This window comes from Strongylocentrotus purpuratus, unplaced genomic scaffold (assembly GCF_000002235.5).
Source record: "Strongylocentrotus purpuratus isolate Spur 01 unplaced genomic scaffold, Spur_5.0 spur5_scaffold_3, whole genome shotgun sequence".
Lineage (NCBI taxonomy): Eukaryota > Metazoa > Echinodermata > Echinoidea > Camarodonta > Strongylocentrotidae > Strongylocentrotus > Strongylocentrotus purpuratus.
The window spans coordinates 37,098,887-37,115,383 of NW_022145609.1; the positions used below are offsets into that span (position 1 = coordinate 37,098,887).

The 16,497-nt window shown below is 36.9% G+C and overlaps 1 protein-coding gene across 1 annotated transcript; it reads left to right on the plus strand.

Moving 5' to 3' along the window:
- The first annotated feature begins 1,180 nt into the window (after positions 1 to 1,180).
- Positions 1,181 to 12,147, plus strand: LOC115918984 (BRISC and BRCA1-A complex member 1-like). The gene is made up of 9 exons (XM_030996318.1): positions 1,181 to 1,283; positions 2,268 to 2,423; positions 3,118 to 3,340; positions 5,231 to 5,289; positions 5,670 to 5,790; positions 6,373 to 6,482; positions 9,988 to 10,111; positions 10,998 to 11,084; positions 11,649 to 12,147. Exons 2-9 carry the CDS (start codon positions 2,299 to 2,301, stop codon positions 11,814 to 11,816), a joined length of 1,017 nt encoding a protein of 338 aa, XP_030852178.1. The 5' UTR covers positions 1,181 to 1,283; positions 2,268 to 2,298; the 3' UTR covers positions 11,817 to 12,147.
- The last annotated feature ends 4,350 nt before the right edge of the window (positions 12,148 to 16,497 follow it).

A 16,497-nucleotide genomic window follows, 5' to 3' on the forward strand; every position in this document is an offset into this window, starting at 1 on the left:
TGCTAGGTGGTTGTCTTTTTCCTCCATGAATAACTCATCTCTATTTTAGAGCTGCCAATTTGTACTGATATTTAAGTACATGCACCGGTACATGTATGATGAAATTTCAGAATACACCCTATTCTACTGAATAGTTCTTGTAAAACACTGGTTTTTAGTTTTCCTTTTTAAATGGTTATATTGTATTGATTTGAGAAATATCAGATTTCCTTCAAGAAATAGTATTTGCAGTTGATTATGTACCGAAATTCACTTTTGAATGTAAGGGACTAATTATTTTGAATTTTCAAATTGCAAGATAATCTTACATGCTATCCTTTCATATTTCCATGTCACCTAGCTTGCATGATGCTACTGCCAGGTTTTCAGAAATCTTCTTATTAGGTTTAAATTGTTCATTTTCTTAGCTATGCCTTGACTTGTAATATGCACTATTAAAGAAGAGAAAGCCATTATTAAGATTCGGATGAGTTCCTAATCTAGGAACTTTCCTTTTTAAATGTAACTATATAAAACTACTTCAGATGAAAAGTCAGTTATTTTACTTTTACATGCGGTTAAAGCTTTCCACAGGACTGAACAATGCTTTGTCAGATTGTCATTATGCCAGAATTAATGATATCAGAAAATTTAATATTACACTTTTTCTTTGTTTCTTAATTAATTCTCCTCTGATTAAAATATGCATTTATTACATGTCATACACTCTTTGTATTTTGCTGTATTTTGTTTGATGCTGAGAGAAAGTTTTGAAGAGAAAGAGAGTAGATGATCAAGATGAAAATTCCTTGAGGTTATTACAAGGGAGTAGTTTGGAAGGAAGAAGAGTTGTGGAGAGATTTGATATGAAGTGAAAGAGAGCAACAAACAAAAAAGAAATAAAGATATTCAATGAAGGTTGAATCCCATCAAAGAATGAAATTCTGCATCAAATTTACTCATACAAAAATTATTAGATATGAATGTATCAGGGAGTAGACATATGGAAGCACATGTAAACATTTTGCCAGAAAAGAAAACTCTAAGGCCCGAATTCACAAAGGAGGTTTGTCGACAAACCTTTGTTTGACGCGATTTTACAAGCCAGGTTTGTAAAAAAAAAAAAAAAAACGCGTAAAAAGGCGTCATATGATGCACGAAAACCAAGGTTTGTCGACAAACCTCCTTTGTGAATTCGGGCCTAGAGTCGGGACACATCGAGAATCGAGATTGGATAATGCTGCGAGAAGCTTTTTCCCATTTACTTTTACCGAAACCGCTACCATACACAGAATCTGATGCGGGTGAGTTCCCCTTTCTTTTTTTTCGAGTAAGTGAAGAGTGTTTAAATTGTACAGGTATGTGATATTATGTTTACCTGTGTATGAAGTACAAGTGTAATTTCGATAACTTTATTGTAAAATAATAATTTCTGTGTGTGATGGCAGCTAATAACGTTCTTTTCTATGGTGGAAATTGGGCGTGGTTTGTAGGGGTTACCACCGTGGTGAGCATGCTCTGTGCCCGGAGGTTTGGGGGACGTTGTCCTCGCTGAACCGGTGATTGTAATGCAGTGGGGCAAGACCCGAGTTCTTGTCTAAACTTTCCGGTATACAGTGCGCTCTAGACGGCTTAGACTATATGTAACACCGCCCTTGTAACTAATTCCTTTTCACATAATCATTTTTAATCTTAATTAAGTATTTTATATTTTATTGGGCAAAGTAAAACTCAAACTGTTAATGATTAATTCAACGTTCTAGACCTAGACGATAGGGTCTAGACTAGTCTAGGTCTAATGTTGTATTTTTGATTTCCTTATTCTTTGAAAGGCCAATTTATTAGCACGACCAAACCCGGCTTGTTTAGGTAAGGCATAGTAAATCGCCTCAAAAAGCTGCTGCGGTTTGTAAATGAATGGTAACTGCATGCTAGAAAGAACTTTCACATAGTCATTGATGACTGTGTTAACATAAAAACATGCAGAAATATGAGCGTATTACACTTTACGGCTTCACATCTTCAGAATCAGATCATATTAAACTAACGTCGCGGTTTAGCTGCATCATTTTGGAAGGAGCCTTCATGCATTGCGTATAATGTGCTAGTCTTTAGACACATGATGTGACCGAGAAATGAGAATATTGATTCATTTGATTTTTAGTGTTTTTTTTTTCTTCCTTAGTCTATTTGTTGTTATGTTTTATTTTTATCATTATAACTCCTAATCTAACGTTAGGATATTATTAAGACACTCCACTTTTTTTATTGGTGCTTTTCATTATCAGTACTGACCTGAGACAGACCTTAAAGGATAAAATGGAGAAAGAAGGAGAAGAAATGCCCGCTGAATCTGGAGAGAATTTTGATGTTCATGATGAGAATACAGGAAACATTGATCATGTCAGGGACAGACAGGAACCAGACAATGCTTCAGAGGTTGTGTAAGTGGTTACTATTTTGTTTGCTTGCTTGTTTGCTTGTTGTTTTTTCTTTGTTTATTTTTGTGCTTGTAGTTGTTGGATTGTTTATCAGTGTTAATGTCAGTGTTGTTGCATTGTATTTGTCACTCCAAATTCATGATCTTTTAAAAAGAAAGTTAGGGATTATGGTGGTGCAGCTGATGGAAAATTACTTATGATAATGATAAGAAGAAGAAGGAGGAGGAGGAGGAGGATCCGAGGAGGGGGAGGAGGAGGAGGAGGATCCGAGGAGGGGGAGGAGGAGGGGGAGGGGGAGGGGGAGGGGGAGGGATCTTGTTTACTATTTCCATTTTAATGTCTACATAAGGGGCTGATTACCCTTCAAACAGAAGTTTATTTCAATGGGTCCACACATTTTGAAAACAGTTACAACTGAGTATACATATACAGGGTATGTAGAAAACAATCTGTTTGTTGTCTGCTGAGTGGAGAGCTGTATGGTAGACTTCACCATGGGAGCACCAACTGATGAAATGATGTAATGATGAGCCAAATGTAGATATGTCCTGCTGGCCTTTTTAGTGTAAATTAATCAATGTGATTATGATTTAATTTGAAATTGTTTTTTTATAGAACAACTTCATTAATTTGATGTGTCAGAAACCATTTGTTATGTCGCTGATTTTATTAAAATCTTTGTTTCATTCTTTTCTAGGATTGATCAGGCCAGCAGCAGTGGGCTGCAAGCAGACAGTGCAGACGAAGCCCAGATGGGGCCGACCCCGCCCCCACCCAAGAGAACGACCAGCCAGGCTGGGAGGTCAGAGTTCAGGTCAAGAGGTCCATCAGAGACGGAGGCAGGGGCCAGTGATGAAGACGGTGATAGGAGTATTGTGAAGGGACCAAGGTTACCAGGAGTCAACTGTCCAGAGAAAATAGTAAGGGGTTTTCTGTAGAGAGTGAAAGGTGAGAGAGAGAGAGAGAGTGAGAGAGAGAGAGAGAGAGATGGATATTTGGGAGAGATAGAGAGATAGATATTTGGGAGAGATGGGTGAGAGAGAGAGAGAAAATAGTAAGGGGTTTTCTGTAGAGAGTGAAAGGTGAGGGGAGATAAGGGGAGGGAAGGAGCAACAAGAAGAGAGTGAAATAGGGGCAAGCGAGAGAGATGAACAAAAATGGAAGGGAAGTGGCAGGCCTATGAGAAGGGGCCAAGCTCCCGGCTGTCAAGAGTTCAGAGAAAATATAGATTGTTTGTATATACAGGTCAAGAGGAGAGTGAGAGAGGGAGCAGAGGCTATGTGGGAGGAGGGAGCGAGAAGCGAAAAGAGCTTAAAGGGGTATGTTTAACAATGTTAAATCTGAGATTCATGGCCCTATGCGTTATCAGTGTCTGTGATATGCTGTTATATTGAAGCCCTAAAAAAATTGCACTTCAAAATATCAAGAAGTGCCTCAAAAAAGTAAAAACCTTGGAGTGAGTGGTTTTACCATACTCGTTTTCCCCTTTAGACTGTAGTGTTATGAAAAGCGTTTGGCAAACACAAAGTTTGATTTCGATTTTCAATCATAAATATCTTGATAATCTGACAGACGATTGGCTTGTAAAAGTCATGGTGTTCCTGATTAACCTAAAGGTCTATTAATTATCATTGCAGCATGAGCTAATTAAAGGATTTTTTTAAAGGATATAAGGCAAAGTTACCGGATCCCTTTAAAGGGAAAGTCCACCCCAAAAATAAGTTTGTTTCGAAAGAGGCAGAATAATAAGAAAATCAGGTGAGTGAAAGTTTGAGCAAATTCTGAATGAAAATAAGAAAGTTATGAATTATTGAAGTTGTGATCAATCAAACACAAATTGGCAACTCTATGACATATCATGCGAGCTCAACTTCCATTTGCTCAGTAATAAAAAAAATCTAAAATTTTCATTTTCCCTCAAGAAAAATTCAACCATACATGCACCCTAAATATAATAATTGCAAATATGTTTCTATACTCCCCCTGCAAGGAACAAATATATATTCCGTCATCAATAACGAAGAAAACATGATTTTATGGAATATTATGCACAAAGCAAATGAAGGAGAGCTCGTATAATAAGTCACAGAGTTGCCAATTTGTATTTGATTGATCACAACTTCAATAATTCATAACTTTCTTATTTTCATTCAGAATTTGCTCAAACTTTTACTCACCTGATTTTCTTATTATTCTGCCTCTATCGAAACAAACTTATTTTGGGGGTGGACTTTCCCTTTAAAATGGAGACAAAAGGAACAAGACAGAGCATTACAAAAGGAGAAAGGAAATGGAAAGACATGTTTCAACACACAATCCAACAGACATGTAGTTATACATTGGGAAGGAGTAAACTTGGGAACAGTTTAAAGCCCCACTGCACTACTTGTAGCTACTTGCTCCGTCTATATAGAAAACAATGCCTAAGCGGCGCATGTTGGTCCCCCATGATCCTCTTTTCCTTATGTTGATAGAGAGCTGAGTTGATGAGATAAAGACCTGTCAGTGACCACGATGGGTGGTCTAATCCTTCCTGGCCAAACTAGTGCAGACGGGCTTTAAAAGAGATGAAACTAATTTTAAGAGTGCTCTGGTAGTTGCAAATAATTTTGGAAGCACAGGGGAATTATTTGTTAGTCCAGAGGATGGAAACTTGTTCTTAACAATGAGCTATCATGAGATTTAAATTACAAAAACACTTGAAATATCTACGTAATACCCTTTTGGGAATATATATCGTGGAATTATAAATATTCAAATGTGTTTTAAGAATGGAAATTAATTGAACTGTTTTATTCATCTCCTCATAGATTATCTGTTTAGACCTTGCAAGTGAAGTCAACAGAGTGCCTTTTCTACAGAGAGATGGGTGAGTACAAACAAAGGAATAACGTCCTGGGCATTGTTCAACAAAACTGTCATAAGTACAAGTTTTCCGACATCTCTTTGAAACGTGTGTATTAAAAATGAATTGCTTCAATTTGGATGTCGGCAAAAGATTCATGAAATGCTGCCCTTATATTTTGAATTGTGTATACTTCATTAAAAAACAATCGTAAGTTGTTCACTATAAGGTCATATTTCACTACTTGAAATGAAACCAATACATGTATATCATTCATTTGAATAGAAAGGAAAAAGACAGATCACATCTAATTAATTTATGTATTCATAGAGTTCAAAAGGAAATAATTCTGAACTGCATATACTGTACATGTTATACAATTATTCCCTCTTTCATTTGAACAGGACGAAACATCTACCCATTGAGCTGGTAAAACGGGCTCTGAGTATGTTTATACGAACCAAGAGTAACATCAACCCCAGACACCAATTCGCATTGGTGGTGCTACAGGAGAGTGCAGTATGGGTAAGAGTCCATTTATTGATCATTTTAAAAAATGGCATTGTCAAAAATCAGACAGGTTGCACAATGTTGGTGCACTGAATTCTTTGTATTCTGTTCAAACTGTCTTTGAATTATATAATTTGGTTGTAAACTTGTCATCACAGGCCTGATAAAAACCTGATTTAAATTTTCCAGATTTTTTTTTTTCTTTCTTCTTCCAGATTTTTCCCTTATTTTCTCTATTCTTCCCTATTATTTCCCAATGTTTCTTACTCAAAAGGGGGCAAATGTTGTTAGATACCATTTTTACCCCCAAATCCTCTTCTTCTTTTTTTTACTCAAGGGTACGTGGTGTGGTTGAGGGGGGGAAAATACTTTTTTTTAGTGCTCACTATCACCCCTACATCAGTTATTTCATGCAAGGCATCTTGGTAGTACAATGTCACTGTCAGAAAAACCCTGCTTTAGTAAGAAATGAAATAAGCACCAAAACGTAAACCTGAAGTTTTGTATGCCTTATGAATAGTCAAGATTACATACATAACTTCATTCTCCTCGATCCTCTTCATCCTGATTTTTGATTTTTATTTCTGCTTTCAAAAGCTGCAAGACTTCACGTCCGATGTGGAGGAATTTCTCAACGTGATGTTTGATCTGACCAGTGAGACGCGGGATTGTGAGTCATGTGACCTGACGTCATTGTTTGAAACCATGTAAGTTGAGCAGTGGCTTTCAACATTTAAAACTCATTTGTGGTAGTGAATGGAAAGACACATCAGTGGCAGATGGGGGTGGGGTTCAAAGGGGACACATGCTGCGTTCCCCCCCCCCCCCCCCCCCCCACCTCAAAAAAAAAAAAGATAATAATAATAATAATAATGATAATAAAAATTAAAATAAAATGAAATAAAATAAATAAATAAATAGATAGATAGATAGATAGATAGATAGATAGATAGATAGATAAATAAATAAAATAAAAACTTGAAAATGTGAAGGCAAAAATCCATTTTCTTTTCTGTGAAAGAGTGCAATATGAGCATGGTTGGACGCTCTTTAAGAATTTAAAGTTTGTTTCTGACTTGTAAAAATGGAATGCTCTTAAGAGGATCTACAAGAAAATGAAGTTGGGAAAAGGTCCTCTCGAGGAAGCATGGTCTGGGCACAAAGTGATTGGCTAAGAACCCCAAATATGTGTAGTAACCAAGAATATCTATACCAGGAAATATATCTATATCTATGTCAATAAAGATGAAAGTACACATAGAAAAATAGTTTTGACAACCAAAATTTCCCAGGAGTTGAGAAAATATGCCAAATGTTGGAAGTTGATTTCAATGTCAATAACCATTATCGTAATGTATTCAAATTTGTACACGTTTGGGTAGTGACGAACTGTTTCATTTAGCTGTTATGGCATTTCAATAATTAGAAAGCTCATTGCGTACATTAAAGGCATCGTTTAACAATCTTAAATCTGAGATGCATGGCCCTACGTGTTATCAGTGTCTGCAGACTATCTGCAATCAATACTGAGTTACTTAGAAAAGACTTAACTGAAAGTCGTCTTTGTGATGGAACACCCAGTGATGTCACTGAATTAGCGATGTTATATGACACAACTCTCAATGACCTCTTAGACAAGCATGCGCCAAAGGCAACAAAAACTTTTGTTTTGCGACCTAAGGCGCCATGGTTGACCGATAGTATATTAGAAGAAAAGAGAAAAAAGAGGAAAGCTGAAAAAATTTGGATGAAATCAAAAACAGACAAAGACTGGAAAGCATTTAAGTCAATTCGTAACTCTTACTCCTTTTCATTGTATGAGGCACGGAAGAGTCACCATAAAGATTTAGTGTCTGAACATAAAGAAAACACGAAAGCGTTGTTCAATATTGTAAAGGGTTTGCTAAACATGTCAAATAAACAACCCATTGTACCTTGTAACGTTGATTCAAAATCATTTGTCAACAACTTGGGCAAGTTTTTCTTGGATAAAGTTCAGAAAATTCATAACTATATAGATTTAAAACTTGGCAATGTACACGTAGACAAACTGATCAATGATGACGTTCCAGTCGATTCGCAGATAGTGACGCTGACAAGTTTTAAATCACTGTCCGAACAAGACGCTAGAAAATTGATAATGAAGCTCAGTAAGAAGTCCTGTCCATTGGACCCAATGCCCACAAAACTATTGCTGCAATGTCTTGATGAATTGATACCTGTTATTACCTCTATGTTGAACTTGTCTCTATCAGCAGGGCAATTCCCTGCATTGTGGAAGGTCGCTCTAGTGAAACCACTATTGAAAAAGCCGGGCCTCGAAACAGAATTGAGTAATTTAAGGCCCATTAGTAATCTTCAGTATATTTCTAAGTTGGTAGAAGGTGCTGCTACCCAACAGATTCTTGAGCACATTGAACATCATTCACTGTTGCCGCTCAATCAATCAGCATACCGAAAATTTCACAGTACTGAAACAGCACTTCTTAGGATAAAAAGTGATCTTCTTATGTCAATGGACAACCAGAAAATAAGTCTGCTGCTTCTCCTTGATATGAGCAGTGCTTTCGACACAATAGATCACTCATTTTTACTGAAAACTCTAAGAAGCCATTTTAGGGTTGATGGCAAGGTTATCGAATGGATTGAATCTTACTTGTCAGATAGAAAACAGAAAATTGAAATTGATAACGTTGTCTCTGATGTATTCAATGTGCCTTTTGGCGTTCCTCAATGGTCGCGATTAGGCCCTCTGTTGTTTACCTTGTATACAAGCAGACTCCTTACAAATATCCATAGAGAGTTTCCTAGTATTAGTTGTCACTGCTATGCAGACGACACCCAACTATACCTATCTTTCTGTCCTAACACACCGGCTGAAGATCATTGTATTTCTGAATTAGAATCATGTGTTGTTTATATTAAGATTTGGATGTTGCAAAACAAGTTGATGTTAAATGATAACAAAACAGAACTTTTGGTCATTGGTACTCCACGCCAGGTTTCTAAATTTAGGTCGCGTAGTGTATCAGTTGGTGACTCAACCATAACCCCATCTGATACTGTTAGAAACTTAGGTGTGTCTTTTGATACCCACCTGAATATGGATTCACATATCACTAAAATATGCAAATCAGCCTATTTCATGATTTATAATTTGAGACGCATTCGAAAATACTTTGATCAGGACAGCATGAAAACTATCATGCATGCATGTGTTACTAGTAAACTAGATTACTGTAATAGTTTATTGTATGGATTGCCAGACTCACAAATTTCCAAGTTGCAGCGGGTCCAAAATACATGTGCACGACTAATTTGCAGCCTCCCAAAATTCTCTCGAATAACCCCACTTCTAAAGGAACTACATTGGCTGCCAATTCGCCAGAGAATTACATTTAAAATATTAATGATAGTCTACAAAGCTCTAAATGGTCAAACTCCTAGTTACGTTACTGAATTGTTGCACATCAAGTCTCAAACTCATGGTCGTAACCTTCGTAGTACACAAGACACATTTATGTTGCAAATACCCCCATATAAAACCAAAGTAACCCTCGGGGACCGGTCATTTCTCTGTGCTGCCCCTAGATTATGGAATAAATTACCACTAGAAATAAGGAAAGCCCCATCACTAGATAATTTTAAATCAAAACTGAAAACTCACTTGTTCATATAGTATGTATAGCACAGCATTTACGAGCTCTTGCAGCACAATAGAATATATCCACATAGTTATTGCGCTTTACAAATGAATATTATTATTATATGCTGTACTATTGAAGCGCTTAAAAAATGGCGCTCCAAAATGATCACGAAGTACCTCAAAAAAGTAAAAGTCTTTGAGTGACCGGTTTTACCATACTCATTTTTCCCAATAGACTGTGGTGTTATAAAAAACGTTGGGAAAACATTTTTTTAAATTTTGATTTCCAATCATATATATCTTGATAATCAGACAGGCGATCGGCTTGTAAAAGTCATGGGGTTCCTGACTGACCTAAAGGTTGATAATTATGATTGTAGCATGAGCTAAATCCAGGATTTTGTTTAGAATCTGAGGCAAAGATACCCAATCCCTTTAAGTAGATGTGTCAGATGTAAGATGGAAAAGAAGACACTGCTTTACCATTGAGAAAATATTCTTCTTGGCATTTATAAAGGAATGACTGGAACTAGATTCTTAAAGCTATCTTCTTCTCTTTACTACAGTGTACATAAAGTAGAATTGCCAGTGATTGAAGACATCGAGGTGTTGCCTCCTCCTTACATCGTCAGAACGCTGTTTTTCTACGGAAGGTCAGCTCTCATACCCGAGTTTGACAACGGCCGAGAGGTGAGTGCCGGTGTAACAGTTTTGTATGTGTAGAAGCAGCCATATCTAGTTTTAGAAACCGCTCATTCATTGGCACACACACACACACATATATAGGTATGTGTGTAGAGTCTGTGGGGTGGGGAATAGGAGACCAATTCATGTGACGCCATGAAGTGCTACTGTGCGGAGTGCATGGTGGTTTCCATATTTCGCAATAATGCCATATCACATTATAAAGCTTCAATTGAAATTATTTTAAGTAGATTGGTGAATAGTTATTGAATACACTTGTATGCTTAAAGTTATAGACCAGTTCATGCGATTGCATTGTGAAAGAAAAGGTTGATCATCTAGCATATAAGTATTGGTGTGTACTGCATGGTTCTGGAATCATCAAAATGATAAGAAATTTGGCCCAGTCTTGGTAAAGTTACAAGCACTGTACACAGAAGGATGTATATGGGACAATGCGATATCTATCCAGGCCGGATAGATATGATAATTTACAAAATATATCAATTATTAGGCGGTTTCCTGGCAAAATTGTTATCATCACGTATTAGTCAAAATATAATCTTTCACATGATTGGTAATGAGAGCTTCCATTTCATTTTTTGAGAGGGGGGCATTTCCAAAACTGGTCTATACCATTAATGACTCATGCTCTAGCAATTATTTCTTTGCAGTCAATTTTCTAACATTCATGGCAACTCTAGACTAACCTATCTCAGCTAGGACAATCATAGAAATTTGGAAGTTTGAATGAGACTTAAAACAAAACCATGAACGCTCATTTGTCCACCACATGCAGGTAATTTTATGACAGACTAACAATACTATGATTTATAAGCAAACCACTCTGTAAGATGTATAAATGTTTGTTTGTTTTTTTCCCCTGGTGTAGGCTCAAGTAGCGCTATCCGCCTCACCGTATTTCTTCTTTGATGTGTTTTATCTTCATGAACCACCGTCCGAAGAAAACTGCTGCAAGGTAAATTTATTCAGAATCAGCTATACAGTCTTTGAGATTTGGTCCCATATCAAAATAGTATCCCATTTATTCTATTTCTGAGTTCCTTACACCATTGTCTTTTATCCACAAAAAAAACAAATCACATGAGCTTCTTTATGGTTAAACTATTAATTGTAAATTCTGTCATGGCCCTTTAATTTTGTAAATACTTGTTCTTGTGCAAGACTTTATAGATGGCACTGCCAAGGTCTAGTCAGCACTGTCCTCATGTGCTGGCTTTGTGTAGTAGGTCATGTTCCAAATATACAATTTTTATTACAATAAAAACTGTAAAGACAAATTAAGCGAGATAAAGAATAGGGGTCTTTATAGACAGTTGGTCATTATGTATTCATTCCATTATTATGCATTTCAATGAGAAACACTATTCAAGGAAAACCTACAATTAAACAAAAATTGTATTTTTAGATAGGTGGTCTTTCTGTACGGGGATTGCTAAGGCAGGGTTGAATGTATGTGATTGTGAGTGACCAATGATGTTGATTTGATACTTTTTTGGGGGTAATGTTTATACCTTTGCAGGATATCTATGATGTTTTCCTGGACCTTGACAAGAACAATACATCCTACATCCATGAGGTCGGACGAAACACAACCAATCTTTACAACAGGATGGCATCGCTGGTGGCTCACCCGCTGCAGAGACCTGAACAAGTGTTTGCTTTGTACTCCCTGGACACCGACAAATGAGAAAGACGTTTGGCAGCATGGTGTCTATAAAGGATTGAACCTGTTGCTTCCACCATGGATCATCAGTTGGTGTTTATCAGATATTCACAGGACATGGAACAATGATAAGACCTTTGGCAGAATGTTGTCCAAGGATTGAACTGGATGCTTTTATCAGGGATCATCAGTTGGTGTTCACCGGATATTCACAGGACATGGAACAATGATAAGACCTTTGGCAGCATGGTGTCCAAGGATTGAACCTGTTGCTTCCGCCATGGATCATCAGTTGGTGTTCATCAGATATTCACAGGACATGGAACAATGATAAGACCTTTGGCAGCATGTTGTCCAAGGATTGAACTGGATTCTTTTGTCAGGGATCATCAGTTGGTGTTCACCGGATATTCACAGGACATGGAACAATGATAAGACCTTTGGCAGCATGGTGTCCAAGGATTGAACCTGATGCTTTTGTCAGGGATCATCTAGCTGAAGACGTCAGTAGGTGTTAATATCATATTCCCTGAATATGGAACAATTGACAGGTCATTTTGCTGTATGGTGTCTAAAGGATTTTACCTGTTGCTTATGCCATGGATCACCTACAATGTACTTGAAGACCTCAGTAGTTGTTCACCTCATATTTTCTGGACACGTAACACGTAAGAATGATGGGTCATTTTCTTTTTGCATGGTGTCCTCGAGGATAGACATTGCTAGACTTCCCTAAGATACCTTCATGGTGGAGAAGATCATAGTGGTAAAGAGCAAGTAGCATCAAAGACTTAACTCCCATCTCGCTGCATAATCATGATGATGATGCTTCTTAAGGATTGTCCTTGAAGGCAGTTGCTACTTCCATGGATGATCTACCTGAAGACTTACGGTGTTCACCTCTTGTTTTCTGGACACAGAAAAATGATAGGTCAGACATTGTGCTGCATGGTACCCTGGAGGATTAATTTGATACAGAAGACATTTTTACGATCATGATGGGAAGAGCAAGTAGCTCAGCTGAGGCCATCCTTTATGATGATGGTTTTTGAGGATTGTTCCTTAAAGGTAAAGACCAGTTTTGGAAACGCCCCCCTTTAAAAAAATGAAATTGAAGCTCTTATTACCAATCATGTAAAAGAATATGTTTTGACTAATTCACGATCATACAACCATCCTTACAAAGTTGCTGCATGGCTGGCAGAATGCCGTATTGTGTTTATCGGTAGCTGTTCTCCTAAACAAAGGATTTTCACTCTTGCAAGAAAAGTTATCTGCATTAAACTTCCTTTTACTTTAAAGATATAAGCTTTATCTGATACACAACTACTCAAATTTGGTAGTTACCATCCATGTTTACTTCTGTATTAACTTGATAAAGAGAAAAATCCTTGTCATGTTTAAAAAATTGGTGCAACACGTAGAGGGCAATCAAACATTACAAGCCGGTTATCAGAAATTTGCTGTTTGGCAAAGAAGTGCTCTGAATGAAGTGTAATCTGATACATAAATGTATTATGGAAATCACCCACTATTTCCATATTGTGTTTTCATGCGTCAATAAATTAATGTACTGTACTTTCCTAAACTCCTTTTTTCTTGTTTCTATCCGTACATACAATCAGACTGTTGCATAATTTGTAGTTCTATATTTGCTTTTTTCTCTACATGATTATGCTAGCCAATGAAAAACAGTGAATAATGTTCAGGTTGTGTAATGATATCTAAGCAAGTCCACCGTATTTTGTTTGATACTAAACTCATCTAAATATTAGTATACCAGATGATTCTATCAAGTTGAGCTTGCATCAGACCAAATAACAAGGGAAACGATACAGTGTACTTTCTTCAATGTTCGTTTTTGTTTTGTTCTCTCCATTCTTGGTAAGGTTTGGGATAGCCAATGACCAAATACAGAGGAAACTCATAACAAGGTCGTTGGGACCATGGAAATCACCTTGTTATATCAGGAATCTTGTTATATATCAGGGTAAAAAAACAAAGAGCTGGGACCAGTAAAAGTACCATGTTATAGCAGATACCTTGCTATATTAGAGCCCTTTACAGTGTACTTTGGATTTTCTCATCTATGCCTTTATAAAGTTATATGGTGATCAAAGCAAATTTATAATAAAACTGAAATAGAATTGAAATGTAAATTGAAAATTTTGTCGACACTACTTAGAACAATGTTTTTTTGACAGCAGAGAATACGAGGCAAACACCAAGTTGGGTATTCATGATCTGTGAAAGAAACAACTTCTCTAATTACATTCTTCAGGATCGTACAGGTACACTTAATACACGACTTCCTGAGCAGATGTTCACCTCATATTCTCTGGACCCTGAAAAAACGATTGTTTGTGTTATGGACACTACACAGAATGTCATTTTGACTCGACGTTAGAAGGGCACTAATTTTTCTTTGCAAAAAGCAATTTCTACGGTAGTTTGATAAATGTATTTAATGGCAAAGTACTCTTTTTACTCTAGGTCTATTTCCATGTTACATACTCGCCATTTAATTGCAAGGATGACATGTTTGATGAAATGAAAATTTTAATAGGACAGAGCAGTCTCAGTAATCGGGATGTTTTAAATAAAGAAAAAAAATTGAATATATTACAGATTTAGAGGTCTATTAGTGCTCAATAAACAAGAAGTTAAAAGTGAGCCGATTTCCCCAGGACTGCCTTTCCCATCTTATGAAGAGCAGAGGCAGTGCTACCTGTAGGCAAGGTGGCAGAGTGCCCCCAAAAGTACCCCCGAGAAGTGCCTCTTATTTAATCTGATCAGTGCCCCTTTTTAAAAACGTTGAGTGCTTTTTTTTTATTCCTAGCCCGAGATTTGACATTGCTAAATACCGATAATAAAGGGCACTTATCGGATGAGAAAAGACACCAGATATGAAAAGGGGCCCTTAAGGGGGGGTCTTGAAAATAGGGTGTAGTGTATACTCTCTGCCATTCACAAGATGGGGGGGGGGGCTGTCCTTGGGGTAACTTTTGAAGGGTAATTGTACAGGGTGGGATGGGGTAGTAAACCAGGGTTGGGGTAGTAAACCAGGGTTGGGGTATTTGACCGGGAGGGGATACAGGTACATGTACTTCCAAAAGAAAGAACAGGCGGAAAATGTTAATGCTGCATCATCAATGATCACAATACCATTTATTATGAAAACAAAAGAACAGTTCATATATTTTCTCTTTTCAGGCAAGGAGCCTGCCATGAAATAGTCGCCCCATTTCACCCATACGATTTAATCCCTCAAAGTTACTAAAGACCATTAACAAATTGGTCATCAGTCCAACCATAGCAGTGGGGTTCAACCCCCAAAGCCCCAAAACAGACCCAACTTTGGCATCTGTTTCAGGGGCTCTGGGGGCTAAACTCTACAGCTATTGGTCTAAGAAACTTTGAGGGGTCGAATCTTATAAGTGAAATGGGGCGACTATATTTTGGGACAAGTTCCCAGACTAACATAAAATTTTATTCATGAATGAATCAGAACAATGCAGCTTGTTCAATAGATAACCTCTCAGCGATTGGTAGACAAATTTAAAAAAAGAAGAAAAACTAACATAAATACCTACATAAAATTATTCTCCTGCAATCACAACACAGAAAATAAAATGAAATATCGGTCAAGTGAGACCCAACAGAATTTCTAGTTCTAAAACACAAGAAAATACCATGAATTATGGGGAATATATGTATCACAAATTTAGAGTCCTTTTTCTGAAGTTAAAATGGTACACTAAAATGTAAACCTTTGTGATAAGATCATTAAAAAGGTCATCACAGATCTGTAATTCAATAAAGAACAATCACGCATAAAAAAATTGGACAATTGCAGAAGACAAAAATCTGAATGGGATGCATAACGAAAAAGGCGCATACATTACTCCCATCTTCTTAATGTAGAAATGATACATTAATGAGAGTTGCAGTGATCACTATCCCAAAGGTTATCATCCTCTGGAGAGAAAGCAAAGTGCCAGAAATTACATGATTCATATAACATGGAAAAATTGCCATGACAATAAATGTGATAATAATTTAACAAGTATTGCTCTTTCAGAAAAAAAGAAAATAAGTGATGTAAACTTCCAAATCCCCAATAAAGGACAATAAAATTTCCCCCGATGCGATGATGCCATTTACCATTATTCCATACAAAGAAACATCTTTTTTAATAGTATCACTGTAGAAATGGACCATCATAATATCCAATCAGTCATTTTGATATCTTAAATGAACATATTTCTCATCAATCCTACAGCCTATAATCCCATACTTCACACAGGAAATTTGAAATTCGGATGCATCTGAATGATCTCGATACCAGTTATAAAAGAATCAAGAATAATCTGTAACAGGTATAAAAGAACTGAGAATATTTTTTGTTTGTGTTATTAGAGGGTAACAACTTCTTGAGCAAGAACGTCACAAAGTTTACAAATCATACGTCCCACCTCTAGAGCAACATGGACACTTGCGGTCCATTCCCAGCATCATCGACATCAAAAACCCAGACTTACTTACAATGAAGGAACCTACCACTGAATATTAGTACTTGGTTCTTTAAGAAAATATTTTGAAGTTGATAAAATATTTTGAAGTTTGCTATACAAAAGTAGGTTGAATGTAAATGAAGTGCACTCCCCTCACCCCCTCCCCCTCCCCAAAACCGTCTTACTTTCCC